Consider the following 26,858-nt stretch of genomic DNA (forward strand, 5'->3'; position numbering starts at 1 on the left):
ACCCGCGTCTTCAACGGACGCGATCGTCCAAGCCGTTAACTGCATCACCTTCCCGCACGACGACAAACCAGTCATATGCTCACAAGTTAACAACAGCAAGTCAAAAACAAACACTTATTTTTTTCTCTGTCTCTCACTCGATTCAGACTCTCGCTGTCGACGGTGCTATGCTATCACCGAACACCGAAACCCTAGTTGCCTAGCTCGGACGACGACGACGACGACGATGATGCTGATGTGGAACGGTGCGAGGGACCTAGTGTTAGATTCGGACGACATTCCGTTTGGGACGGGCTCGTGGTTCCTCTACGCCGGAGTGTCGTGCCTGCTGGTCCTCTTCGCCGGGATCATGTCCGGGCTCACCTTGGGCTTGATGTCTCTCAATCTCGTCGACCTCGAGATCCTGCAGCGGAGCGGGAGCCCAACCGAGAAGAAGCAAGCTGGTCTGTTTTTCAGAAACGAAATTAAATTAACAAATTGTTGCTTAATCAACTTAATTAAGCTTGGTTATGAAATTAATGGCTTGATATTGATCTGTACGCAGCTAAGATTTTACCTGTTGTGCAAAAGCAGCACCAGCTTTTGGTCACTTTGCTTCTCTGCAATGCTTGTGCCATGGAGGTACTTAATACTTTTTAACTTAATTAAATTTTATAGATTTGCGGTTTTCCAACGGATTAATTAGTATTTGTATTGATCTTTGCTTTCCCAGGCGCTTCCTTTGTACCTTGATAAAATCTTTCACCCTTTTGTTGCTGTTGTGCTGTCTGTAACATTTGTTCTATTATTTGGAGAGGTACGGCTTTTCTCATTTTATTATTAATTCTTGCAATGCAACTGGGTATAGCCTTTAATCTTGAATGGGATTGTGCCTGACTTGTGCCTTGTCATGTTGGACTAGATTATCCCACAATCAATATGCTCAAGATATGGACTTTCTGTTGGTGCCAATTTCGTTTGGCTTGTTCGCATTTTGATGTGCATCTGTTATCCAATCGCGTACCCAATTGCCAAGGTAATGCTTATATCCTTGTACTGCATCTCTTCAAGTTTTTTAATTAATTGTTTTTGGCGTTATTAGACATTTAAGATATTGCATCAACAACACTGAGATGACTAAAATGGTGTTTCAATACTATATTCATGATCATTTCCATATTTGGATGAAAAAGTATGTTTCCTGATTCAGAAAAACAGAATAAGGAGTGAAGTTTGATATGTTTCAGATTCATATATTGCTATTATAGCTTTTAATTTAACCCATGGTTTCAGGTTCTGGATGCTGTACTTGGTCATAGTGATGATTTGTTTAGGCGAGCACAGTTGAAAGCCCTAGTCTCTATTCACGGCAAAGAGGTAAGCTGCTTAGGTTGGAAGTATTTATGACATGCCACCGCTTGCATTTGCCAAGATTTTGTTCATGACTACTAATTTTGTTGAAAGCTCTTTCTTTTGTTGCACAACAGAAGTAGTAATAAATGATACAACTACTTCTTGGGGTTATATCGGGCTTTGTGATTTGTGAATGGCTGCTGAAAATTCTACAACAGTTTTACCAATTCTAATGGTTTTCTATTTTCTTTGACTTGCTTTTTCTGTCCATTTTAGGCTGGTAAGGGAGGTGAACTCACGCATGATGAGACAACAATCATCAGTGGAGCGCTAGATTTAACTGAAAAGGTGCCTAATGTCTTAAGAAGTATTCTAAAATTTTCATCTTGTCCATATCTGCATTTGACATGGAAATTTATGAGACATTAAAGAGAGATTTGAGGAAAGATTTGATTCTATTAGGTCATCTTTCATTATTCCTATTGGGTTATGTTCATGTGGATGGTCCTTTTATATTATCAACCACTTTTGTCCAATGTGCATTTTTGTAGTACTTGCTCTGTTGCTGATACGCATCCAAACTATTTTAGTGTTACTTCTCTTCCAGGGTATTTCTTACATTTTTCAGGCTTCTGCATGCCGTTTTAAGTATTGGGATAAAGCCAAAATCCATGTCTGCATGTTGCATTGTCTTCAATATAGGAAGTCTTCATGATACTAAAGTTTCTTTTGATGTCCAGACTGCAGAGGAGGCTATGACACCTATTGAATCAACTTTTTCCTTGGATGTAAATTCAAATTTAGACTGGTGTGTTTTCCTTTGGACTTTTTTTTCTTCTTCTTTCGTGTTCATTCTTTTGTGATACTAAAATAGCAGTGACAGATACTGACACCTCTAGATCCTTACTTTGTTTCTGTATCTGCTGATCTTTTAAGGAGAATATAGTAAGAACTAGGTAGTGAGAAGGAATTCTAAGAATCACAGTTGATGTTGAGATGCGTCTTGTTCTTCTCTCGTTTTTCATGATATAGGGACATGTGTATTCTTAAATGGTTGTATATCTTCTTATTAATCAAGTGTAAACGCATGAACAGATTTTTTTTTAATCCCACTTTCCTAATGCAGGGAAGCAATTGGGAAAATTCTTGCACGAGGTCATAGTCGAGTTCCTGTCTATTATGGAAATCCAAGAAACATTATTGGCCTCCTACTGGTGGGTGTGAAAACTTATAGCCTGTCTGAAGTTTGTGTATGTGCGTGTGTGTCTTATATGATTTTCTGTTATTGGTAACAGCTGATGGTAGAATTTGCAAGTCATTTTTATAATTTTGTTGTGGACTTAGGTGAAAAATCTTCTCACAGTACGAGCAGAAACGGAGACTCCAGTCAGTGCCGTTTCCATTCGAAGAATTCCCAGGTGTGTCATTTTCTCCATATTCTCTTTTATGTATCTGTTCTCTGTGGGAAATTGTTAAATTCTTATGCATGGATATCCCAGGGTTCCTGCAGATATGCCTCTGTATGATATACTTAATGAGTTTCAAAAAGGAAGCAGTCACCTGGCGGCTGTAGTGAAAATCAAAGGAAAGAGCAAGAACCTTTTGCCAACTGCTGACAAAGAGAAATTTGAAGAGGGTAAACTGTCCCATGAAAAATCTCAATTAGTTGCCTCCTTGCTAAGCAAGCGTGATGACAAATCAGGGAGTGTTGTTGTCAACATCGATAAATCTCCAAAGTCTCTGACAAACAAGCCAACTGAGGATATTGAAGATGGGGATGTCATTGGAATCATCACCCTGGAGGATGTTTTTGAAGAACTTCTGCAAGTAAGCTCTGCCTCTAATTTATAGATTCGGAATGATCTGTAAATTGTCATGGCCTTTGGCTTAGTAGCACTCAACCCATTTAAACTATCTTTTCGCGGTTCAGTCAGTGGGATAGTACAAAATATGTGCATATTATTTGTTTTCATATTTCCATTGTTTAGATAGATTTTCCTGATTCCCCTTTCTAATGCAGGAGGAGATTGTAGATGAAACAGATGTATATATTGATGTACATAGGAGGTACTATTGGATCTGAACTCTCTCCCTCCCTCCCTCTCAGTCCCTCATGGTCAAGTTGCTTGATTAATTTGGAATGCATGATTTGTATAGGATACGTGTGGCTGCTGTTGCAGCTGCTTCATCCATGGCACGAGGTCCATCAAGTCGGAAGTTGCTTGCAGTAAGTTACATCATTCACTTGTCAATCATCATTGCTAAGTCATTTGAACATGAATTCGTAAACCACTATATGGATTTACGTCATCATCAGTTCCCATCTTCTTTGTTAAGTGAGATAAAAGCCCATTTCCTGGAAAAGCACAAGTTTTCCAGTAACTGAACATTTCACCAAATTTGCAATTTGCGATTTGTGAAGCACATGTGGCTGTATTTGAACAGAATTTTCATCTGCAAAACTCCTAAGTTTTTGTGCTTCTTACATGCATTGGTCATGCTTAAAGTAAGTTTGTAGTGCATAAATGTGTAGTAGCTCTATGCTGCAGAATAATTGAAGGGGTGGGAATCATCGTATAGTAACTTCATACAAAGTAGCCAAAAGCAGCCGAAAATTTTAAGAAAAGTTTGAAAAGTATCAAATCTATTTGCTTCCTCTCCAAGTACATATTTTGGATTGAATTACAAGTTTTATTTCATTTCTGTGCGCTGTTCTGGTAGTTCAGAGTTGTTTGTCTAACTATAGATTTGGTTATCCTTCAGGGACTAACTGAGCACGGGCAAACCCCAAAGAAGTCCGCAGAAGATGATGCACATTCAGTGAGGTATTCAGGGAATCCTCGGGAGCCTCTTCTAGGCAGCAAGAGATGACAACAGTAGTTCCAGACTTCTGGTCGGGAAACAAAGTTGTGGCGGGTGGCTACCTTCAGTCCTTTGTTAACTATCATGCCATGCCACGAAGTTGTGGTCAACAGTCTGCGTCCTTTGTTAAAATATCAAGATTACAGTTGCATATCTATAAGCTAGGCTTTTCTTGTAGATTATAGTGTGCATGCGTATGTAACTGGATTTAAATTTTGTCAAGTTTTTTTGTTCTTTTGGTCAAAAATTTTGTCAGTCTACAAACTGGATTTGTCCAACTACAGTAAAACCCATTTGGGTTATTTATAAAAGCCTACCAAAGAGAAACAGATAGATAATTAACGGAAGGGGAGGGGCCTATAAATGAATAATTTCACCATAAATCTTACCGACTTAGTTCGACGGTATGACAAAAGGAAAATGTTGGAGATAATATAGTGTATTACCTTTTCTTATATAAGTGAGAGTCATTGCATAGGTGCTTGCTATTATTAGAGGTGTGATATAATGCGGTGTTTCCAAGACAAAAATAATACGTTAATCAAACAATGAAAATGTCAATGAAGTTTAGCCTAATGAAAAAGGGCCAGTGATTTCATGTTCGGGAAAAAAAAAAATCAAACAATGAAAATAACCAGACAAATGAAAAGAAGGAGCACTTGCACCACAATCTGGGGTTCATTTAATTTTCATACAAAATCTCAAGAAATTGTCTTTGACTTAATTTAACAATTAGGAGACCCTTCCATATATTTGAGAAAAAGAAAAAGAAAAAGAAGCAATTATTTTTCTTGGGTAAATAATGAAGAGAAAACATTCATTTTCAGAAGCTGATTTTTCATTATTTGTGGGCAGGGAAAGACAGAGCAGGTCTACAACTTAAAGTGTGAAAGAAAGGACCAGAAAAGCAGCAGGAAATTTCCCAAGTTCCACGTCAGCTTAACGGTTATCCAGTGGCCCATCCAAGCTCCGACGAATAAAACTTGTTTACCCTGACTAGCGGCCCAAGAGCCTCTGCCATATCAGCCGAACAGTCAAATTATAAACTGACGGAATTATCCTCGCATAGTAGCTAGATTAACGATTGTATCCGTTTCCTTAGCTGCATGGGTCAACTCGTCCCCAGCCCAAGCCCAGCCGAGTTTTCCAGTTGTTTATTTTCCCGAGAATCGAACACTACAAATACAAATATCGTACAAACCCGAAAACCCTTCTCCTTCCTCCTTTCCTGGTTCCCACTGAGTCTCTCTCCCCCTATCTGAACGGTCAGTCTTTATCTCCTTGTTATTTCCCTCCGTTTGGTTGCCGAGAAAGGACAAGAATCGCAGAGAAAGGATTGTGAAATTTCGCGTCTTTCTTTCGTTTTAATCCCAGGTTTAAAAAAGTTCGAAAATTTTGATTCTGAATTCTGTTCTTTTCGTTTTTAGGGTTTTTTTGTGTGTTATTTTCTCGGCAGCCAAACAGAGCGATTGTAATTTCGATTTCATCTCCTGCGTGTTTCTCCGTTGTGATGAATTTTGTATTGTCGGCTCTCAATTTCGAATCAAATTCCGATTTATTTATTTATTTGTTTAAGTTTAAACCAAACGGAGTATTAGGTTTACAGAGTGAAAGAAAAGAAAAAAAGTCATCTTGGATCTTGACATCATTTTCGTTTTCTTGTGTCAAATTATTGCTCTTTGTTGTTTCTTTATTATGTTTCTTTGGCAAAAAAATTATGTTTACTTAATATGTGGAGTTTGGAACTCTCAAATGGATGAATGGTTTTTTGGTATGTGCAGGTTTGTAGCTCTTGGATATGGGTTTCAATGCGGTTTATGGTTGCTTAAAGGAAATTTTTCCCCAGGTATCGGTCTTTACCTCAAAAGACATTTTTGGATTAAATTATAAAGTTATCTTTGCTATTGTCTAATTAGATTTCCTTGTTTGCCTCAATTTCCTTGTTTCCCTTTTATTTCTTGTTTTTTAGTTTTTATTCCAGCAGATGCTAATGATTACTACTAGTTGGATTTTATGGAATATACACATTGTCGTCCCTAAGATCTTAAGCAGACGCTAATGATTACTACTAATGATTATTTCTTCTAATGCTGCACAGGTGGATTTTCGCCTTCTGAGGGCTGTCGCTATTGAACATCCCGCCGATGCTGATGCAGCAGTGCTTGATGTTCTTACTGAGCTCCCTTCCTTGAATACACAATCATTGTCTCTTGTTAGTCCTGCACAGGTTTTGCATCTCACAGGTTCACCAGTTACAGGTAATCTATAGCTTCTCATAAGAACTTTTTTCCGATTCCTGATATCATTCTGTTATTGACGCCATTATATTTTTCCTATTCCCCATCATTATACATTGATAAACACTAGAATGTTGCCATTTTTTCTTTTTACCTGTAGATGGTTAATATTGTATACGCTTTATTTTATGCATATATTCAAATGCTCTATCTAGTGGTAAACATTTGATATTTTAACAATGGTATTTATTTATATGTTGCATGATGAACTTGCAGTTGACCACAAGGAGAAGGGTAAAGCATTGATGTACCAGCAGGTAATTAAGGAACTAGGAGTTGGATCTCTACCAGAACCAGAAACCGCAGCTGGTGAGGATGGCAACAAAAATGATCATACAAGTGGTGCCTCTCATGATGAACCCACACCAATGGAGGAAGTGCATACATTGCATAATGCCCCTGTCACGGCAGATCCTTTGAGGATACATACTCAAAACGAAGAACCGATTTCTGATGAAACGGGTTTGAATTTTGATGGCAAAGTTGGGCTTCAGCAGTCTCCATCTTGCAAGTCAACCCTTTCAATGCCTGAAAAAGATTGGGTGAATGGCATCTTGGATGAGCCGCCTCCTGCATGGAAGAATTTTGATTTTCCTGTGCATGATGATTCTGATTTGGTTATCAGTGAAACATGTGATAAAGTAGAATCATCTGCTGTTGACTCTTTGGTGGATGTTAAAAGTTCTGTGGCTCAGCTGGATTCTTCTTTTATAGAACATGCACCGGATGCTACACAGTGTGGCTTTCATTCAGAATTCTGTTCAGGCCCTCTTCTTGCTGATGACAACTTACAAGCAACTGGTACTTCATATCTTACTTCCAAGCAAGATTGCTCTCCCAGGGAAATGGTTGATATTGAGGAGACCATGCCGAACAACATATGCAATATTTATGTTCTTGAAGAGATAATTGAAGATGCTAAAAATAACAAGGTACTAATGGATTTACAACTTGTTAGCTTTAGACTTGCAATTCAGAAGTAAATGCATCTACTATAAAAATTACAACTGCATAATTTTTTGTTCAATTACTATCAGATTCTAAACCTAATGATGGTATTTATATCATCTTGATCCTTTCTTTGTGATGATGCTCTGTGTTTTCATTGGGTCTCTTGAAGTGGCTTTTAATTCTTCCTTGTGAAACAAGTACTATACGATATTGTCTTTTGAATGCAATGATATTGTGTTCTATAAATTTGGTTTCGGTGCTTCATTTCATCTTTGTATCAATAATTTGTGTCATCATGGGATGTACTGGTGATAATTATTGGCTGACATTTGGGAGCTTATTATTAATTTTAGTAGTTTATTACGTGTTTGCATTGCTGATGCAGCATCTTGATGGAGTCAGTTTTCAGCATCATTAATTTTTTTTCTCGTCTCCCTTATGATTGAGTTCCTAATTATTAAACAATGGTGCAGAAAACCTTGTTTTCAGCGATGGAGTCAGTTATAAGCATGATGAGAGAAGTGGAAGTCCAAGAGAAAGCTGTTGATATTGTCAAAGAGGAAGCTTCTAGGGGAGGTTTGGATATCATGGTCAAGGTGGAGGAACTGAAACAGATGTTGGCACATGCGAAGGATGCAAATGACATGGTTGTAGATTGCTAAATGAGATTAATATTATAAGTTAATAGATTCCGAATTCTGCTGTTCTTTGTCAAGGGTGCATCATAACTGAGGATGTATTCTTCTTTTTTCTGCAGCATGCTGGAGAAGTGTATGGGGAGAAAGCAATTTTAGCAACTGAAGTGAGGGAGCTTGAGTCTAGATTGCTCAGCTTATCAGATGAAAGGGATAAATCACTTGCAATTCTGAATGAGGTTTTTACTTCACTTCATCAAGTTGTTCATCACACTGCATTAATTTGTTGTCATGCTATGTTTAACTAAATTATTTATTCATCTTTTAAATTTCCTCATTTATAATGCTATCCTTATCATGTTGTATTCTTCAAAGGCAATGATTATATTCTCTGTTTCACTACTCTAATTATTTATCAAGAAATATCATGACAGAGTTCGTACAGTAAAAAAAAGGGCAAATGTTATCCGTCACTTATTTGGCTACAATCGATGCACGGCAGCTGATACAAATATAGTCCATTTTCTTAGTTCATTATTTGTTTTGTAACTGCAGATGCGTGAAACTCTTGAGGAACGACTGGATGCAGCAACTGAGGCAAGGAAAGTGGCTGAGCAGGACAAGCTAGAAAAGGAAGAATCTGCACGGACAGCTCTTGCTGAACAAGAAGCGGAGATGGAGAAAGTGGTACAGGCGTCAAAAGTATTGCAACAGGAGGCGGAGGAGAATTCCAAGGTTGCAACTATTTCCAGTGACCATGGACCTACTCAAGTAAAGTAACTGATGATATAATTTCATTCTAACTTTTCTTTTTGCAGTTGCGGGAGTTTCTGATGGACCGTGGTCGCATTGTCGATATGCTCCAGTAAGTAATTTTGTCATCATTGTTTTAATATATTAGTTTTGTTTCCTTTCGAGGCTTTCTAAATTTTCTTTTGATAGTTTCGTGTCTGTTTTTTCTGCAATATTTAGTTTTATGGTTTTGAGGAGATAACATGGTACTTTGGTGTACTTGTGCAGAGGGGAAATTTCTGTTATTTGTCTGGATGTCAGGCTGCTGAAAGAAAAATTTGATGAACGGGTTCCACTAAGCCAGTCTGTTTCCTCAAGCCAGACTAGTTGCATCTTAGCTTCTTCAGGCTCATCATCACTGAAAAGCATGGGGGCATTTGATTTGCTTCTGGAACGAGTCGAGTCACCAAAGTTTGCAGAGAAGGCAAGTCCTGCTTCTTCAGTTGATGGCCAATCACCAACAAGCAGACGTGAAGATGAAAGAAGAGAACTTGCACAAGCACTTGTGGACGAGGGGTGGGAAGTTGTCGTCGACAAATAACTGGATTTCTAAGCCTACTATTGCATACATTATGGTGTTGTGAATACGACCAACAAGATCAACTTCGAAGGATTTTCGCCAGATGCATTTTTGTTTAAGTTGAGAGTAGGGTTTATACACACATATATATATATATATATAATATATAATATATAATATATTTGGAGTGTTACTAGTTGAGCCTCTCTCTCTTTCCGCATACTACTTTGTTAGTTGCGAGTACTTTCTAGATTCCATCGTGATTTGTACGGTGCATATATTCAAAACAACAATGTGCAGAATTTTGATGATATTATTCTACTATAGCCCAGAAGACCTAAAGTAAATCTCACCAGGCCCTTTTCAACACTTACAAGGCTTTCTTCAACTCTAGCCCAGAAAACCCGTGTGAAGTAGATTCGGCCAAGTTGAAGAAAAGATGAAAAACGGCTGCATGGTCAAAAAGGCTTTTTATTTATCGGATAAGCTAATCATATTCTTCCCCTCTTGATTGCTGAGCTCAGTTTTTGACCCAAGTAGTAATTAGTAGCAAGTGTTTTAACACTTAACCTCTGGAAATTGGCTTAACCTCATCTAGGAAATGAGTTTGAAAGATTGGATTGGACGTGCAATAGTGTCATAATTTATTATCAGAGAGATCCATACATCATAATCATATCATATGGTACATGTATGTATTTACATAGTGAAATCAAATACACATTTCGAAATTGGAGCTATATATATATATATATAGCTTCTTCAACTTACTTTAACCTACCTACCATTTAAGCCAAAACTGCGTCACTCTTGTTTGCCTGATCATTATACAATACAACATGCAGATGCAGAGAGAAACACCACAATATCCACCCCACCCGTACGGTATGGTTAATTACTCACCCTAATCCTCCTACTGAATCCCAAGCTCGGAGTGGAGATTGATCAACAACAACAACAACAACACAGTAGTGCATGTGCATGCTTCAACTCAACTCAACTGAGCTAATTAACATAATTAATTAGCCTTTTAAATATATAGTTAATCATGCCAGCACATAAGCATCACACTGCATCTCCATACGATGTAAAGCCGTGCCCTCTGCTCTCTTATGTGCTTTGAACACCGTGTCCATGGCCGAAGCTTCAAACTGCTCCTTGTTGTTGGGATTGCCTTGGCTGCCATGCCCATGCCTGTGTATATATATATATATGAACAAAACCAACACACAAATAGAACTTTGGCTGAGATTTTATGACAATTAGCCAAAGAAGTTGGAACTTGAAACTGAACTTGTTGTGTTGTGGGTTTGAAGGGGTGTTAACCAGGGGCTTTAAATAGAGAGACTACAGAACAGAAGAAGAAGAAGATATGCGAGGAACAAATATGTGGTGCTTGACATATGTTGGCCACTGGTTGAGCCAAAGGGACAGGGAAGGGCCCCACTGTTTTTGGGCAACATGACAAAGCACACCCTCTGCTCTGGATAAGGACCTCCCATCGACTCTTCCCCATGGAGGGGCCATCCCCTTGTCTCACACTGACATTGATATCTGCATGCATTTGCAATATGCATAATGCATGCTCACATCAATCACCTAAACAATTAACAATCTTTAATAAGTTTGATTAAAATGTCATTCATGCATGCACTGTGCACAAATGGGAGCTTTCTTCATGCATTGCATATTCTAGAAAGAGAATATCACAAAACAAGCAGATTTGAGAGAGATATAGTTTGTTTTATTTATTTATTAAATCCCAGAAATAATACACTTCAATAATAGTCAAGGAACATTGCTAATGTTCCAGTTGTTAATACTCTCAATATAGATTTCTAAAATTAATTATATCATAAAAGTCAATTAATAGACTAACAGTGATTAACATTTAAAGCAACAAACAGTCCAAGGGGACTAAAGGAGCTATCTACAATAGATAACATAGATTATCAAAATGGTGGTACACGTGTCCCTTAATTTGGTAACTAGTATAAGAGCTAATCTTGTTCACAATGATTTCTTTTTTCTGAAAGAAATCGAACTTGAAAAAGCATATGGGTATTCCCTGGAGTTGAACTTTAGACCGAGACTGACCGTTAACAATAGCATTCACATTTCATCAAAAAAAAACAATAGCATTCACATTTCGTAACTACTACTACCAGAGAGCCCACGTATAACATAGAGAAAACAAGTACAAAGGGGCCCACCCACATTTTCATCATCCTCACAGCACAGGGCTCGAATATCACGTGCAGCATGTCGTACTGGTCAAACCGACATGCCGTCCACTATTTTTTTAAGAATACATGAAATGAAACTTTATCTTCAATGACTTGAAGTTGAAGGAAGCCCTACCACTACACTAATGGACTTTAAGGCGACACTCGGGATGATCCTTCGCCTTCAACTACAACCACCTTACAAAACCCAACACTGTGACCTCTACAATGGACAACTTGTCCCAACTTTGGCCACCTCCTTTCTGAATTAGTGGATTTGGAGCCCTACACGTGGTTCTGAGAAATCCCATTTGTCATTGTCCCTGTGCTGCAGCCAGAGCTAGCAAAGCCCACTGTCATAAACACTCGTAGCCTTATCTCAATGGAGGGGGAAAAATCACAGGTATAAGTATCAGTATACATCATACATGACAATATTACACATCAGATTACAAGGGTGAGAGACCCCACAACATTGCAAATACTTGAAACTCAAGTGGTTATCATTCATGCACACTAAGTCTTGTGTTCGAGTCCCCACAACAAGACACGTGTTGCGTGATACTTTGGAAATGCACATGGTGAAGGAAGCAAAGGGGTTGCTTGGAACCAACCAACGTAATTAGACCAATGAGAATGTTTGTGCTTCCACAATCTTGAATAAAAATCTAAACAAAGGGTTAAAAATTGAAAAGCATGTGGCACTTTTGATATTTTCCGACCAAAAAGAAATGATTCGCACTTGTATTTTGGAAGGCGATGGACAACTCATATTTTTATCTGCAAAGTACTGATTCTGTTATAGGAAAAGACTTTTGAGGACAAACGTGAAATGAATAATAAGTACTAACAGAGAAGGGTTACATAGACAGGAAGAAAGATAATTCACAGAGAAGAGTTCGTATTCACTAGTGTTTGAACTGAACTGCCTGATAACCTCACACCTCCCCAAGAGCTTTCTTGATATCAGCCTGTGTCAAAGATAGGGAAGAATATTAGTTTAAGAGATGATCAGAGCTGTGCTTCTGTGTGTATGTATGTGTCTAAGAGAGACTGAGACAACGAACCTCAATGCTCAACGGAGACGTGGTTGGGCTGTACCGTTCGATGACATGGCCATCCTTGTCAACCAAGAACTTGGTGAAGTTCCACTTTATCCTATTCCCCAGAAATCCAGTTTTACTTGCTTTGAGGAATTTGTAAACAGGTTCTGCTTCTGGCCCATTGACACGTACCTAGATATAGAAGAGCACAAAATCCATGTTATTAAACTGTTAAGTTTCAACTGCAGATTGTGCAATAGAACTAAGATCTTAACATAAAATGCATCACTCGGAAAGAAATCATGGTTTTGCTTACAAATCCAATCAATTAGCTTGTTTGATATCATGGATTTGTTTCCTGTCAAAGGTTTTCTTTAGTCTTGGTTGATAGTGAAGCATCTCCTAGAAAGTCAATGGTTTTCTCTCGCTCTCCTCTCTCTATCACACATTCAAACATATTTGGCAACCATAATGGCCTCTCATATTCCACCCCTGTGTAAACCATTTCTCATGAAGCGGTAATGGATAAAAAGGCTACAGCTGGTACAGAACAATTAATATTCTTCCCCTGTTGCAATCCATTGCAATTGACCAACCAGATGAAGATAACAAGTAATTGCATTACTGAGAATACACGTAAAAGCAACCAACATCAATGAAATAACATGCCCATCGCACTCAGCTTCAAGCACATCAACTTAACACTCAAGAAAGGAACCAAATAAACAGAAATGAAAGGTTTCCTACGTTCTACATAAACTATATATATATAAAAATCCAGAAGTCGTAATATTGAAAGGTGGCAAGGTTTATTCTTTCTTTTTAATATGCTCTAGTGGAGAAGGAACCTCATAATATTATTAGCAAAGGGTATAGGCCACATTTTATACTGAAGTATGATATGAGGGCATTAGTCTTAGCGTTTCCCTTTTTCACAAATCAAAACAAACCAGGAAGCCATCCAATATGAGTCTGAGAATTCTAAATCTTGATAATGCCCACCTCAAAAAGCTCTTTGAAAGAACATGTGCTCTTCCAATGGTCTGTGCCATTAGAACTGACCCGCTGACTGGAAAACATCTAACTTATAGTGATTAACTTCTATTACCTAATCTCTTCATTCCTTTTTTCCAGATAATATCTACATTCCTTAACTATAGTATTTAGGTGGGGATATATAGGCAATAGCAGTGAGCAGTATTTAGCTGTCTAGTAACCTTTTTTCATTTCCTCAACTCTACATGGGTGAATTCAAACAAAAACCAAGCTACGGGTCAAAGAAAAATTATTGGCAAAGCCCATCAGCCACTAATAATATCACATACACAGTGATTTTCTTCAAAGCTCAGGATATCACAAGCACCATGTAGGACTAAGATAACCGGATTGATGATCTGATAAATGTGGCAAAAGATATTCAATTACCTTCTTGAATATCGGATATTCAGCCTTGTATCTTGTACATGCAAATTCTTCCGCGTCCTTGCTTGTCCCAGGCTCTTGCTTCAGAAACTGATTGCACGGAAATGCCAGGATCTCAAGACCTGAAAATACTCATGTCTAGACCGGATCAAACACAAAACTAACAGAAATATTTACTCTCAGTCTTAATGAGCAAATGGCATCAACTAAACTGATAAGAACTTGGAAATTAGCAATATAAACAGTACTATAAAATTTGGATTATAGAAAAAGAACCCAGAAGAGTTTTTCATGGCATTTAATAATCCTTCGCTAAAAAATAGAACTTCTTCACGAAACTTGATTGTAAATATAGATAATATGTTCATACATATAGAGCTGCAGTGAAAAAGGTTTAGAGGGAAAAGAAGAAACCTTTGTCCTTGTATTTGTTGTAAAGCTCGGTCAACTGAGTGTAATTCGAATCAGTAAATCCACTGTTAACACACAAGAAGAAGAAGAAGAAGAAGAAGAAGAAGAAGAAGAAGAGGAAAACAAGGATTAATCAATTGATTAAACCCAAGAACTAAAAAATAAAAATAAAAGGGGAAAAAGAGAAAGAACCATTTGGAAGCAACGTTAACAACGAGGAGGACCTTCCCTTTGTAAAGGCTGAGGTCCACGTCCTTACCTCTGCTATCCTGCCACCCAAAAACAAAACTTTTCAAGATTTCTGAACGAAACCATTGACTTGAAAAAGAAAAGCAATGAACTTGGAATTACCTTTACTGTGAATTCATGGATGGATTTTTCAGAGACAGACTGTGAATGTGAAGCACCCATTTCTCTGTCTCTTTCTGTTTCTCTGTCTGTCTCTTTACAGAAGCAAAACTGTTTGTTTGGTAATAATTTATACAGAGCAAGAAGAAACTGTGAAGGGAAGGATGAAGAAGGAAAGACTTTTGACAGTTGCCTTGTTTGTCATCAATTTGCTGCAGTTCACCCGGCAGATGGGCAAGGGGCTCAAAACTTTTTTCAATTTACGGACAAGGGCTTCACTTCATTTTATAATTTACTCTCAATCACTTCTTGTTTCGGCCTTTTGGTTAGTGGTCTGTTTGCTCCAACCAATATGTGTTGTCTTTCTAATTCTTACCAGTTTTTCTTTTCTTCGGGTCAACTATTTCTCATGAATTTCAGCCATCAGTCACTCAGTCAAGAAGATATCTGGACGTAAAACAAACCGTAATTAAGCCCAAAAACAAGAACCTGATTCAAAAACAACATCTCATGTAACATAAAAAGTCGGTGGGCTGAGAAATAGCCAACTACCCTCATTAATTTTGCGCAATCACAGTAAACACATAACAATCGCTCTCGCTGTCAATGGCCCGCACCACGTTCTGTTCTGATATTAGAAAAATTAAAGGGAACTAGAAACTCAACTCATTATGTTTTAGAATCACAATAAATTAGTTTCTATATTGAAAATAGATTACCTTTAATTTTAACAAGAAAGGAAATCTTACAAGAAATAAGATTTTTTTTTAAAGACATTTCTTATGCGATGACATACTAAAATCACACACACACCTCGGATGTTAAGACTCGAACTCATGATCTTTCATGAGAGAGCATTGCTCCAAACCAACACACTAGCAGGCCTTTGGCGCAAAATTAAGAGATTTTTGGCTTATAAGAACAAGGCGTTTTAATAACAAACAATTCTTCCAATAGTAGCTTGGAAAGCTGCCCAATTTGATGGTTTGATAGAGTTGGCAGCATAAAGATTTCAAGGAACGGACAAGACAGCTAAGAAAAGAAATATACAGATAAAGATTGCACCAAAGCAATAAGTATATGTTCTATCAAATGCCCCATGCATGTCATAAAATTCCTATGTAAGGGCTTCCAAGAAATAAATCATTCTAAAATTTTGACATAAAAATTGGCAAAATATAAAAAGAGAAATAAATTATACATGCCATTGCCAACCTAGAGTTAGTCACCAGCGCTCTCAATCATCTCTACAGTCACCGTCTCCCTGCTCTTCTGCTTTTGCAGGAGGAGGAAGGATACAATTACATATGTACAAATCCGAAGCATACTCCAATGGCCTATCTTTGTGCCTTGGCCTCTCTCTCCCCTCTAAAAGGCCTGCGCCTCACAACATGAAGAACAATGGCTTTGGCTAAATGACCAGCCCTCTTGAATAAGCAGCAGAAAGCAAGATCAAAAATGGATCATACCTACCAATTATCAACTGCTACAGAATTAGCATGAGTTACAAATATTAACAAAATAGTGAATTAAGGGAAATTGTCGCTGTAACACACCAGTCCCTGACTATTTGCTATGTTTGCTCATCGTGGCCGCCAGAAGCTTGGACCTGAACCACCATAATCTACAACAAATTACCAGGAAAAAAAATTAGGGAACAAAATCATCCCCTGCATAAAGAGACCAAACACTGCAGGAAATGCACACACCTCTGCCGTTGACGGGTATCGGACCTTCAAAAGGTGGTCGAAAGGGCATAGAGTCTCTGTGGTTCATTGATCGGGGAGGATATCTCCACCCTTGGCCAGGTAACCTTGTTGGTTCACATGGGGGGCCACGAAAGGGGGCAGTTCCATAAGACGTCTTGCCTTTGTCAGGATATTGACCTAGTGCAGAAAGAAAAGCAAATAATTTTAAGACACCATAAAATACCAGAGGAAACAGGGAAGTGTTCCAAAGCTTGTTATCTTAAAAAATTACCAGAAAAAGAATGTGAAGGAAACCTCCAGCTCTCACAGGGCTCATAAGGGGGTTTCATTCTTTCATGATTATTGTAATAGTTTTCTCGGTCCCCATTCGGCCCAAAGTCAAATCTGTTGTGATAAGGAGGCAGTGCCTCCCGTCGAGGCTTTACCTGCTGATCTCCTTGAACATAAGAGAATTGATTTGATGGTGGAGCATGAGGTGGTCGTAAAGGGTAACCTTTATTGTGGAAGGTAGCACCATCAGTTTGTGGAACATTTCTCCCTGAATATGTAGGAAAACTACTATAAGAGCAAGAAGTAGAATCAGGCATCTGTCTCTGAAGATCTCTACATTCAGGGGCACGTAAGTGCACGGCATCAGAAATTGTTTGGTTGATTCTTGATGCATTCAACTGCTGAGGTGGAGGTTGAACTCTGTTTTCATGCACGTTCTGCAAATGCACATCCAAGTTAGAACATGGAGGGTGGATGACAATAGGTGGAGGCAGAGGTGGTGGTGGTGGTGGAGGCGGAGGAGAAGATGGTAGTGGAGGAGATGATGGTGGCACATCTTGAGGTAGTGGAGGGGCAAGGGGCAATGGACAGTTCTGTTCAAACTGATTATGTGAAGCCTGCACAGTATTGGCTATGGCAACACCACAAGACGAACTTGTGTCAACATCACAAGAAGGAGCGACATCCTCCATTTCAAGCTCTCCGTCGACATCTTCCAAGATATGCCTATGCCTTTCAGTAGCTGGTGTGGTTTCATATTCTTCATGCCCACGAGGATTATGCTCAGGAGTGACAGCTTCAAAACTTTCCCCATCAGAATCACTTCCATCATGTTCATCCTTGAGCATGCGGGGCATACAAAATCCCGGAAGTTGAAAACTTGAATTGCTGCAGCAATACAGGAAGAACTCAATAAACGATAAAATACGAGAATATGAGACAATCAAGGAGTAAGATGCAACCAATTCAAACCTTCCATATTCGTCAACAAGCATACCCTCCATTTCTCTAAGAGGATCATCCAAAGACCTTTCTGTTCTCGAGGAGCGCCTACCATAGGCACCAGCAGAAGAAGGCCCAGTAAGGGAATTCAGTTCTCGCATATGGCGATGAATTATGGACTCCGGAAAAATCCTTCTTTCCGACCAAAGTCTCAAAACCTTATGCAAAAGAAGAGGAGCAGGTAAGGCACTTAGAACAAGCCAGACAACAATACTGTCAGATGTTTGCCCACCACTAAGCAATAATGAATTGTAAGAGGCTAATATTACGATGTGCTATTAAAGGGAAATTAAAAAGACCCAACAAAGAAAAAAGCGCTTTGCTTGCCTTTAGACACTGCCTACGATTTTCATGTGCAGCACTTCCAGGAGGAGCAGCAGCTGACAATAACCGTGGCAGGACTGCTTGGATAGCGGAAAGGTACATACCACCACCATCACCTATTATTCAAAATCAATATCAAGATCACGAAATCCAACACATAGATGATTCATACTTTACTTATCTCTATATGTGTCAGATGATTAGATCTGATACACTGAAAAGATGCATTACCCTTCAAACCTCGAGAGTACTGAGTGATTGAATCCACCAGGAAGAATAAGTCCACCCGTCTGTGTAACCTTGACTCAGTTTCCAAATGACGGGCAAGAATTTCCAAAGCCTGAGTTTTAAAGAAGAAATATTACAAAAGGAGAAAAAGATCTGGGTGCTTGCTTGTTCTCCATAACAATTTCAACATTATTTAAAGTTCTAAGGGAAATAACAAAAGAAGTCCGTGCTGTATCATCTACAACTACAAACAGAAATATTTATATCCATTTAGTCATCAAGAAAGAGTTCATATATCTAAAGATTTTACATAAGTTTGACACAATTTTGAAATTTAAAGAAAATAACCCAAGGGAGAATCAGGTACCAGCCATATCTCCTCCAACTAAATTAGAAATTAGACTTCACCTACCTTCGCAGCTACACCAATCTTTCCACAGTCAATGGCTACACGAGTTGCTCGACCAATGCTCTCCTTGGTCCTTGTCAATGTTCCAAGCGTTGTCTCAAATGATGTGAGAGCAGCAAGTGCTTCTTCATACCTGCCCACAGATTTTGGTCTTTGACTAACCACTGATTCAGACTTTCCATCCTCATCAACTGGAGTAGATGAAGTTCTCTTGTCTTGTAAATCAACATCAGGACTACAACTGCCATTGTTCTGAAGAATATTACTACTATCTGAAGTAGACATCTGACAACCTGAGGTATTGGGAGGTGATGCTTGTGCAAGAGAATCTCCTCCATCTGTTACAGATGGACTTGACCGGATACCAGATACAGTTTTCTCACCTATATACTCATTTGGATAAGAAACTGAACTTGGATCCTTCTCTGTTTGTCTATTTTCAAACTCTTTCACAACATCAAACCTAAAACAAAGAAATACAAAGCAACAAAGATTTAGAACATTACTAACCTAAAAGTTCCTCTATAAAAGATAACACAAAATGTAAAGCAGGTTTCAGTACCAAAAACTCCTCCGTAACAATGGCAGTAAAAAAAGTAAACAAATTAAGGAAATATAGGCATTAACTTACTAAATGGAATAGGATAGAGTGGGGGACAATCTTGTGAAATATGAACAAGAAAACAATGAACTATCAAATTCTACCGCATAACTACAAGCTTACATGTCATTGACTTCTCTGTTATCTTCAGAATGGGGCTCCAAAGACTCGATATTCTCACTGGCACCCTTTCCACCATAGTGATGCGGACTTGTATCATTTTGAGGTGAAACTTCAACCATCCCATGGATGGTGCCTGATACAGGATCTGTGCTCTTCAGAGCAGGCTCTGACGTATCACATTCAATATCAGGATTTTCTGCATCAGAATTGCTCAATTCATTTTTAGCATCACCTTCGCCCTTCAGAGTCAACTCACCCATTGAAGCTTGATTAGCTCCAGTACCAGCCTCTCTTATATCCATATTAGGCAATAAATGCACTGGACTTTCAGTCTGGACTGCAGTTCCAATAGTGTGACAACCAGAAGAACCACCACTAAGATTTTTATCATCAGCAAGGTCCCCAGATTCTGGAAAATCATTAATGGAACATTCATGAATTTGAATGTTAGGACTCTCAGTTCTTTGATCAACATCCACTTCCACGACTGATTTAGTATTTTCCTCCAAGGTTACAGGGTTTGAACTGGTAGAGAATCCAGAAGCATCAACCCCTGAAACTTTATTGCCCAAAGAGTCTTCACTCTGAAGTCCCAAACCATTCCCTGTATCACTTTCCACAGTGATAGGGAGGCATCTGCTCGTGGATGAAATACGGCAACCAACAGTAGACGTCTTCAAGATTGAAGATTCATAATGGCATCTATCATCATCTTCAGCAGCATTGGCTGACATGGCTTCTAGAGCACGATGAAGACGCTTAGATGGAGGTAAAACAGCTTCACCATCAGCAGAGGAACCAAATGATTGGTCCTTCTTGGTGTTCCAAAGCTGAGGCCTATTTCCCAAAATTCGAGTGCAACCTCTTGAAGGTGTTACATTATCCAGAGCTCCATTTACCACAAATGAGTCCCTAGCAGCAGGGAAATTTTCATCACAATTAGAGGATGTGCTGATCGGCTCTGATGAATTGACCATAACTTCCTTCAAACTTTCTTCAGTGTGCGCAAAGCTATCAGCTTCCTCATTAGCAGAAGATGGTTTGCCCATTCGCACCCTGGCTCGTTTCACCAATGGCAAGTGCTCATCTCCATCTTCCTTAGAAGAAGTTCCATTTTCCTTGGAACAAGTCCCATTCATCTTTCCACAATCAGTCTGCCGAGTTTGACTACTGCTTTGCAAACCAACCTCCAAAACTGTCTCCTTGTCCAACATACTAATAGGCTCAGATGCATCATTAGTAACTCGCTTTCTGTTCGGCTTCCTTTTCTTCTTAATAACAACCTTACCTCCTAGATCAAGTCCTTTGATCAACTGAGCATCACCATCCATGCATTCGACAACAGTCTCTGAATGTTCACCTTTACAACCAGAATCAATAGCACCGCCTTCATCAAGACTAAATGTGTCAGAATCAACTGTGACTACTTCAGAACCATTGTCTTCAATAAAACCATTTGAAACAAAAGCAGCTGAATTCACATCATCACACTCAGAGTTATCAGGTGATTTCCGTATTCGTTTATTCCTTCTTAAACACCTATCTCGAACTAGATTACCAGATACGTCCCTAGCATCCTTGGCATCATCATCACATGGCATTATGAAGTTCCGTAATCTACGCGATTCCATCCTAGATGAGCTTCTTGATCTACGAGCTGGTGCTTCCTCTTTCTGTGGTCGCGAATGTCTTGATCTTTTTCTTGAAGAGCAGGTCATTGGCAGAGGTGTTTCAGTAACCATTTCTGTGGCAGTTGGGTCCTCAATTAGGGCCTCCTTATCAACCATTGCATCTATTTGTGCAGTCGCTGAAGCATCCTCAACAGAAACATTTGGCTCATTTCTATCAATTGTTGAATGTGAAGATTTCGAGCGTGAATCAAGAATAGCTTCAGGAGCTTCAGACTGATCCTTTGAACCAAAGTTGGATGAAGAGTCCACTGAGTTCCCTCCATTTGCAGTGGAGTTGAAATCATCAACTTGGTCCTCTTTCTTCAGCTTGTCATAGCTATCAATGATCTCCTGGACTGCACGAACAAAATCTGAACCCTTTCCATGACGCTTGCCCAGAAGCGACTGTTTCTTCTCCTCAGTAAATGCCTCAACATCAGCAGGGTTGCAGAACGCTCTGCGTTAAAAAAGAAATACACTCAATGGAATAAGACAAACTAGCTAGCAAATATCAAATTCAGACTTCTGGTGCAGTTAAGGGTAACGCATCACTTGAGTAACTTAGGTCACTGTCACCACAAACATAATGGGCATGTGATGTAAAAAATGAAATAAAGATTTGTATGCAATAGTATTGAAGTTTCCAGCTTATATATATATTCAGTGATTCACAATGCACCCTTATACATAAATCATGAAATACAATTAAAAGAAATTCATTGGTATATATTTACTAAAGCCTAACTCACAATTTCAACATTATTCAGCAAATTTCTGTCATTTCTATAATCTTTACTAATATTCCCACCAATATTCTGTGGACTACCTACATTTCATCATCCCTGATTGTATGTAACCAGCTAATTGATGAGGGAGTGCTTGGGGTCCTGCAACTTCAATAACTTTGAAGGATAGAAATTAAGCTTACAACCCTTCACTCACAAATCAAAACCCACTCAGCTGTAAAAATGTACGCACACACATGGATGCAAGGACACTCGTGCGCACATTCACATTCACAATCCAAGTAAACAGAAGGATTAAAAGAAAATATCCTTCAATCAACATTTGAGTCTAGCGTATCAAATATACTTCCATGCAACAGGCATATATCAAAAATCTTTATCTCCTCCCAAAAAAAAAACTCATCCTTCATCAACAAAATCTTTATTTCCTACACCAAAGCCCTATGAAAGCAAATTTATGCCAGTCTTGCATGTGAAGCCAAAATTAAGATAGGAAAAAATAGATCATTTTCAAATATGTTCTTACAATTATTCTCCTTATAAAAGCATGAAACCTGGATGAAGTAAATGACTCAAAAGACCAGACTTTAGAAACAAAAAAGAAAAGCATTCACATCCCTAACGTCTCCTATAGCTCCACCCAAACAAGATAAATATAGGGATTTGTTCACTCTATAGAAATTCTGGCATGTTGTTGCTAGGCCATGAGTATGGATAATTGATCAAGTCAGTTCTTACTTAAAATAAAACATTCGTTCAGGTTCACAATTAAAATAAAACATTCGTTCAGGTTCACAATCTGGTAACATAAAATATTTGTCAAGAAAACATTCAAACAGGCTTCACCTCCAAGCAAGGGTAAAAAAGCAACAACAAAAACCCCAAATCAATCCCACTTTTTCTAATCAATGGCACTCCCCACTTAGCATTCTAACAAGAGGAAGAAACTAACCACCATTTACTACGGAAATCATCTTGCTCTATTACCTTCATAATGTAATAATTATTAGCCAAACCAGGTTTTTCCAGTGCATAATTCAAAGGGGCAAACGTCGACTTAAGTGTGGTCATTGTATCTGCTATCCAACCAATCTAAATTTTCCTAAAAGTAAAACAAATTCTTCAGGAGCTTCTTCCCCCTCATCTCTCTAATACTAATTATATGACCAGAAATAACTAGTAGAGATATAAAACTGTCATGCAAAGAACAAGAATGTAATAACAGAACGAGATCTTGTCAGTGGAGGAAATAAAACCAGGAAAGTAGATCCGCTGCCTTTTATTCACAACAAATCACTTGTGATGCAAGAGAGATTGGAGTCCATCCAATAAAGCATCACACACAATCTACAATTACACCCACGGCCTCAAATCTATGTCAAACTATAATTATTTCTCATACGAAGTAGGTTACTCTAAACTGATGAAATATGTTCAAACCTCACAATATCCTGAAAGAAAACATTCATATAATCTATACACTTGCTTATTCCGGAAGACCTCCAAAAGATTTGTTTTCCCTGGTGTTGAAATACTGAGTAAAGTTTGCTACTCTTGAAGGGTAAAGCATAACTTTCTCACTTCAATTCAATGTATGCAAGTTTACCAGTAATTTGCTTCATACAACATAGAGTATAAAAGACAATCAAACTAGTAGAATTCAGGATCAGTATAATGTAGAAACTCAACTCGTTGGTAACTAACCAGTTTAAACTCTCACCTATGACTTCGGATTCTGGGATCACAATGAAACCTCAAAGATACATGAGATAAACTAACTGCTAAGTTCATCTCCATTCTATTGATATCTATTAAATTATTCTTAATTTCTGGTTTAAATCTACAACAAAACCTATTGGATAAACCAGATAAAACAAGAGACAGAAATTAAGAGGGGGGTTGAACAAAATTGGATCAAATAAAACACTGTACGTGCAAGGCATCCATTTGATTACATCACAATTCTCTCCTTTTTTTCTCAACGTTGTTGGTAAATTTAAAAGAGGGAAGAGTTGAGAGTTGTTCATCTTCATCAATTTACTTATTGACATTGTAAGAGTGTATAATGCCCCTACCCAAATTACCTTGTTTTATCCTCACTTAATGGAATAGAATACAGGCCCTAAATAATAAAAATAAATCATCAGTAACATACAAGTTTTTCTATTATTAGTCACCACTCAACTTTGCTAGTACCATCCCTAATTTTTTTCAGAGGCAACTAACACTCACAGGGTGAAAAAATATCTACAACTAAAATTTGTCTCATGTACAATTAGATGGAAAAAAAAAAAAAAAAAAAAAAAAAAAAAAAGAAGAAGAGGAGAATGAAGACAGACACAATAACATAGTAGCGATTTTCGATTGACCAAAAACATATTAACATACCTAGCAACACAAGTTAAGAAGCCAACTACCAAATTTTGGAAGAGAAGAACAACATAATCAAGCTTTATTCTTCATAACTCAGTACAATCAACATAGTAATCATACCTTACTCAAAAAACATGACATCATATTATCATAAAGTACAAAGTTAACTTCCGTCAATAAGTCTGATCTGAAAGGAAAGTCATAACTAATCAATTATTTGACTTACACCACTATAGAAACCACCGCTGTTAGACTAGAAGCTAATCAAGAATGCATTGAGTACTTACATCTGTTGGGTTCCAAAGAAGTAGACAAGTACTTTCTTCCAATCAGCAGAGTAACCCCACTTCTCAGGCTCGCTTACCTGCAAGCACAAACCAACTCGATAAGACAAGTTAAGCAGTCCTAATAATCACTGAAAGTAAGTCTCGTAATCACTGCAGTAGTGCACTTCCATAGTGACAGTCCATGAGAATCGATGAATATAAAGATCAAAGAAAATTAAAATTTTCAAATTTAAATGTACAAACTTAACGCTAGTCATCAAACCCCCATTTCCACATACGTCGATAAAGAAATATCATAATAAAAATGAAAAAAAGTTAGATAAAGAAAATAGATGAACTCATGAATCACCTCTACACTTCCAACTACCAAGACTAGAAAATTACAAAATTACAAAAACCCAAAAATAAAATTAAAAAACCAAAAAAGTTAACTCAAGGCAATTAAAGAAGAAATAAATTGAAACTCAGATCCAGAAAACTATCCTTTCAAGCAATAGCCCACACTGTATCAAATCCACTAAGCTTGCACAAAAGCACCAAAACCCTAACTAAAGCATATTCCTCAACTGCGCAGTCGTCTTGACCGGGCATGGCATAAATAAATAGAAAAGATATTTTTTTTCACAGAAGACTTACCGTAGCAGGCCAAGCAGGGAAGCCTTTGACCTTAGCAAGTACAAGATCGCCGACCTTCCATTGGCGGCTCGCAGCGGCGGCCTGAGCGGCTTTGCTAGCTCCTTTCCTTCGGCTGGGAGCCATCAAAGAACCACCACCGGAGGCGCTCCAATTGAATTAGGGAACGCTATTTGAACTGGAATAAATACACGAACTCAGGGATGTGCCGCAACCGCCCAAGGAATTGAACAATCTGGCACTCTACGGAAAATCTCTGGGGGAGATTCGCAGGCATTGAAGCACAGAGATCGCATTCAAAGCGAGAGAGTGAGTGACTGAGTCTGTGCACGAAACCCTAATTTCTAAGAGAGAGAGAGAGATAGAGAGAGAAAGAGAAGGGGAGAGAGACGAAAGAGTTGGATGAGTATGATAGAAGAGTTTTATGTGGAAGAAGCGCAAACAGAGAGATGAGTTGGTTAGGTGAAGGGGAGACTAATGTGCGCTAGGGGTGTGCAGTGTAAGTCCCGTGTAGGTTTTTTTTTTGGGCCTGGTTGCAATATGCTAACGTGCGCTGGATGTGTGATGTTTCAAGGGTCATAGATATCGGCCATATTGCAAAGGACTAGTATTGTGCCGTGCGAATAACACGTGACCCACCAGCCATGCTCCCAGACTTCCTCAAGTGGAGCTCAAATTACTTTTTTACCCTATGTGATTAAACCCGGCCCGCTTCTGTTTGGTTTCGGGATAAACAGGGCCGGGTTATCCACGAACTGTATCGCAAACAAATATCAGTATATCTTGAGCAAGTTAGTTTTGAAGTGTTTAGTTAGTGAGAAAAAAATTGTCATTCCGCTAGGGTTTTTGATTGAAAAGGCTTCTGAACTTATGCCCAAATTTTATTTTGGTCCTTCAACTAATTTTTATTTATTTCGTGTCTGACTGGTCCTTCCGTGACCTTTTTGGGTAATTAACAAAATACAAGTCGGGCAATAGCTGGCTATATGGTTTGGGAAACTCCTATCTAGTTGGGCCATTTTACAAAAGGTATGGACCATCATTGTTGACCGTTGGATCATATTTTGGTATTCGGGCCTCAATCTTGGGTCGGATTTCTTTACTGAGAGGAACAGAAGGGGTTGGCCCATATTGTTATTTTTTTTAATTTTACATTGTAAAATGTAAAAAAATCATTTTATTTGCCGTCAAAAAACTTGGATTCCAAGTCCATGTAGGCATAGGTGCCTGTAAAAACGCGCACGCGGTAAGTCAAAACCCTTGAAGCCAAACTCTATATATAGTTTTCGATAGGCCTGGGCACGGTTCGGGTCGGGTCAAAATTTGGCCGACCCGTGAGCCGAACCGATGGAGAGCTCGGTTCTCGGGTCGGGTCGGGTCTAGGGTGAAAGCCGAAATTGGGCCGAAGTAGAAATGGACCTCGGTTCTCGGGTCGATTCTGAGTTCTGATCGGTTTGGGCTTGAGCTCAATTTCAACATTTTCAAAAGCCCAAATCTTATTTAATTCGCCAAAAAAAAGCACAAATCATTTTTTTTTAGCAAAACAAAGCCCAAATCAGATTTACTTTCATTAAGCCAAAACACATTTTTTTTTGTCAAATTGCCAAAACCTATTAAATTCTTATGAACAAGCCCAAAACACTTT

At 38.5% G+C, this 26,858-nt stretch overlaps 5 protein-coding genes across 6 annotated transcripts; 2 read left to right on the forward strand and 3 right to left on the reverse strand.

The window, feature by feature from the left end:
* Positions 1 to 72: 72 nt before the first annotated feature.
* On the forward strand, positions 73 to 4,541 carry LOC110749851 (CBS domain protein with a domain protein (DUF21)). Its single transcript, XM_021950053.2, has 13 exons — positions 73 to 443; positions 545 to 621; positions 713 to 796; positions 902 to 1,015; positions 1,273 to 1,356; positions 1,609 to 1,680; positions 2,073 to 2,140; positions 2,459 to 2,546; positions 2,677 to 2,750; positions 2,832 to 3,159; positions 3,353 to 3,399; positions 3,490 to 3,559; positions 4,096 to 4,541. The coding sequence occupies exons 1-13, from the start codon at positions 227 to 229 to the stop codon at positions 4,201 to 4,203; spliced, it is 1,431 nt and encodes a 476-aa protein (XP_021805745.1). The 5' UTR covers positions 73 to 226; the 3' UTR covers positions 4,204 to 4,541.
* Positions 4,542 to 5,310: 769 nt separating this feature from the next.
* LOC110749821 (ELKS/Rab6-interacting/CAST family protein) lies at positions 5,311 to 9,590 on the forward strand. The gene is made up of 9 exons (XM_021950015.2): positions 5,311 to 5,459; positions 5,976 to 6,040; positions 6,293 to 6,452; positions 6,708 to 7,423; positions 7,916 to 8,089; positions 8,200 to 8,316; positions 8,633 to 8,812; positions 8,896 to 8,942; positions 9,098 to 9,590. Exons 2-9 carry the CDS (start codon positions 5,993 to 5,995, stop codon positions 9,408 to 9,410), a joined length of 1,755 nt encoding a protein of 584 aa, XP_021805707.2. The 5' UTR covers positions 5,311 to 5,459; positions 5,976 to 5,992; the 3' UTR covers positions 9,411 to 9,590.
* Positions 9,591 to 10,009: 419 nt separating this feature from the next.
* RTFL14 (ROTUNDIFOLIA like 14) lies at positions 10,010 to 10,878 on the reverse strand. Its single transcript, XM_021950018.2, has one exon. It carries the CDS (start codon positions 10,579 to 10,581, stop codon positions 10,432 to 10,434), a length of 150 nt encoding a protein of 49 aa, XP_021805710.1. The 5' UTR covers positions 10,582 to 10,878; the 3' UTR covers positions 10,010 to 10,431.
* Positions 10,879 to 12,387: 1,509 nt separating this feature from the next.
* Positions 12,388 to 15,290, reverse strand: GPX5 (glutathione peroxidase 5). Its single transcript, XM_088245451.1, has 6 exons — positions 14,842 to 15,290; positions 14,683 to 14,759; positions 14,494 to 14,555; positions 14,083 to 14,201; positions 12,682 to 12,849; positions 12,388 to 12,585 (listed from the first exon to the last, which is right to left on the reverse strand). Exons 1-6 carry the CDS (start codon positions 14,899 to 14,901, stop codon positions 12,553 to 12,555), a joined length of 519 nt encoding a protein of 172 aa, XP_088101577.1. The 5' UTR covers positions 14,902 to 15,290; the 3' UTR covers positions 12,388 to 12,552.
* A 581-nt stretch (positions 15,291 to 15,871) lies between these two features.
* On the reverse strand, positions 15,872 to 25,691 carry LOC110749820 (Tudor/PWWP/MBT domain-containing protein). 2 transcript variants are annotated; one of them, XM_021950012.2, is made up of 11 exons: positions 25,217 to 25,691; positions 24,581 to 24,657; positions 19,505 to 21,631; positions 18,784 to 19,243; positions 18,375 to 18,483; positions 18,147 to 18,259; positions 17,790 to 17,977; positions 16,819 to 17,705; positions 16,548 to 16,724; positions 16,395 to 16,462; positions 15,872 to 16,307 (listed from the first exon to the last, which is right to left on the reverse strand). In XM_021950012.2, exons 1-10 carry the CDS (start codon positions 25,337 to 25,339, stop codon positions 16,422 to 16,424), a joined length of 4,302 nt encoding a protein of 1,433 aa, XP_021805704.2. In that variant the 5' UTR covers positions 25,340 to 25,691; the 3' UTR covers positions 15,872 to 16,307; positions 16,395 to 16,421. The 2 variants fall into 2 exon arrangements, with proteins under 2 accessions (XP_021805704.2, XP_021805703.2); XM_021950011.2 differs by having other exon boundaries at positions 15,872 to 16,321.
* Between the last annotated feature and the right edge of the window lie 1,167 nt (positions 25,692 to 26,858).

The sequence above is a fragment of the Prunus avium genome, chromosome 8, assembly GCF_965620075.1.
Source record: "Prunus avium chromosome 8, drPruAviu1.hap1.1, whole genome shotgun sequence".
NCBI lineage: Eukaryota > Viridiplantae > Streptophyta > Magnoliopsida > Rosales > Rosaceae > Prunus > Prunus avium.

Excerpts from the sequence above, each read along its gene's own strand:
- GPX5 (XM_088245451.1), bottom strand. The coding sequence starts at position 14,901 with ATGGGTGCTTCACATTCACAGTCTGTCTCTGAAAAATCCATCCATGAA. Across the intron at positions 14,760-14,841 it reads TCCATGAATTCACAGTAAAG|GATAGCAGAGGTAAGGACGT; the intron begins GTAATTCCAAGT and ends TTTGGGTGGCAG. Across the intron at positions 12,850-14,082 it reads AATATCCGATATTCAAGAAG|GTACGTGTCAATGGGCCAGA; the intron begins GTAATTGAATAT and ends TTCTATATCTAG.
- LOC110749820 (XM_021950012.2), bottom strand. The coding sequence starts at position 25,339 with ATGGCTCCCAGCCGAAGGAAAGGAGCTAGCAAAGCCGCTCAGGCCGCC. Across the intron at positions 18,484-18,783 it reads AGATTGGTGTAGCTGCGAAG|GCTTTGGAAATTCTTGCCCG; the intron begins GTAGGTGAAGTC and ends TTTAAAACTCAG. Across the intron at positions 16,463-16,547 it reads GATACCCGTCAACGGCAGAG|ATTATGGTGGTTCAGGTCCA; the intron begins GTGTGTGCATTT and ends AATTTGTTGTAG.
- RTFL14 (XM_021950018.2), bottom strand. The coding sequence starts at position 10,581 with ATGGGCATGGCAGCCAAGGCAATCCCAACAACAAGGAGCAGTTTGAAG.
- LOC110749821 (XM_021950015.2), top strand. The coding sequence starts at position 5,993 with ATGGGTTTCAATGCGGTTTATGGTTGCTTAAAGGAAATTTTTCCCCAG. Across the intron at positions 8,090-8,199 it reads CGAAGGATGCAAATGACATG|CATGCTGGAGAAGTGTATGG; the intron begins GTTGTAGATTGC and ends TTTTTTCTGCAG. Across the intron at positions 8,317-8,632 it reads CACTTGCAATTCTGAATGAG|ATGCGTGAAACTCTTGAGGA; the intron begins GTTTTTACTTCA and ends TTGTAACTGCAG.
- LOC110749851 (XM_021950053.2), top strand. The coding sequence starts at position 227 with ATGATGCTGATGTGGAACGGTGCGAGGGACCTAGTGTTAGATTCGGAC. Across the intron at positions 1,681-2,072 it reads CGCTAGATTTAACTGAAAAG|ACTGCAGAGGAGGCTATGAC; the intron begins GTGCCTAATGTC and ends TTTGATGTCCAG. Across the intron at positions 2,547-2,676 it reads ACATTATTGGCCTCCTACTG|GTGAAAAATCTTCTCACAGT; the intron begins GTGGGTGTGAAA and ends TTGTGGACTTAG.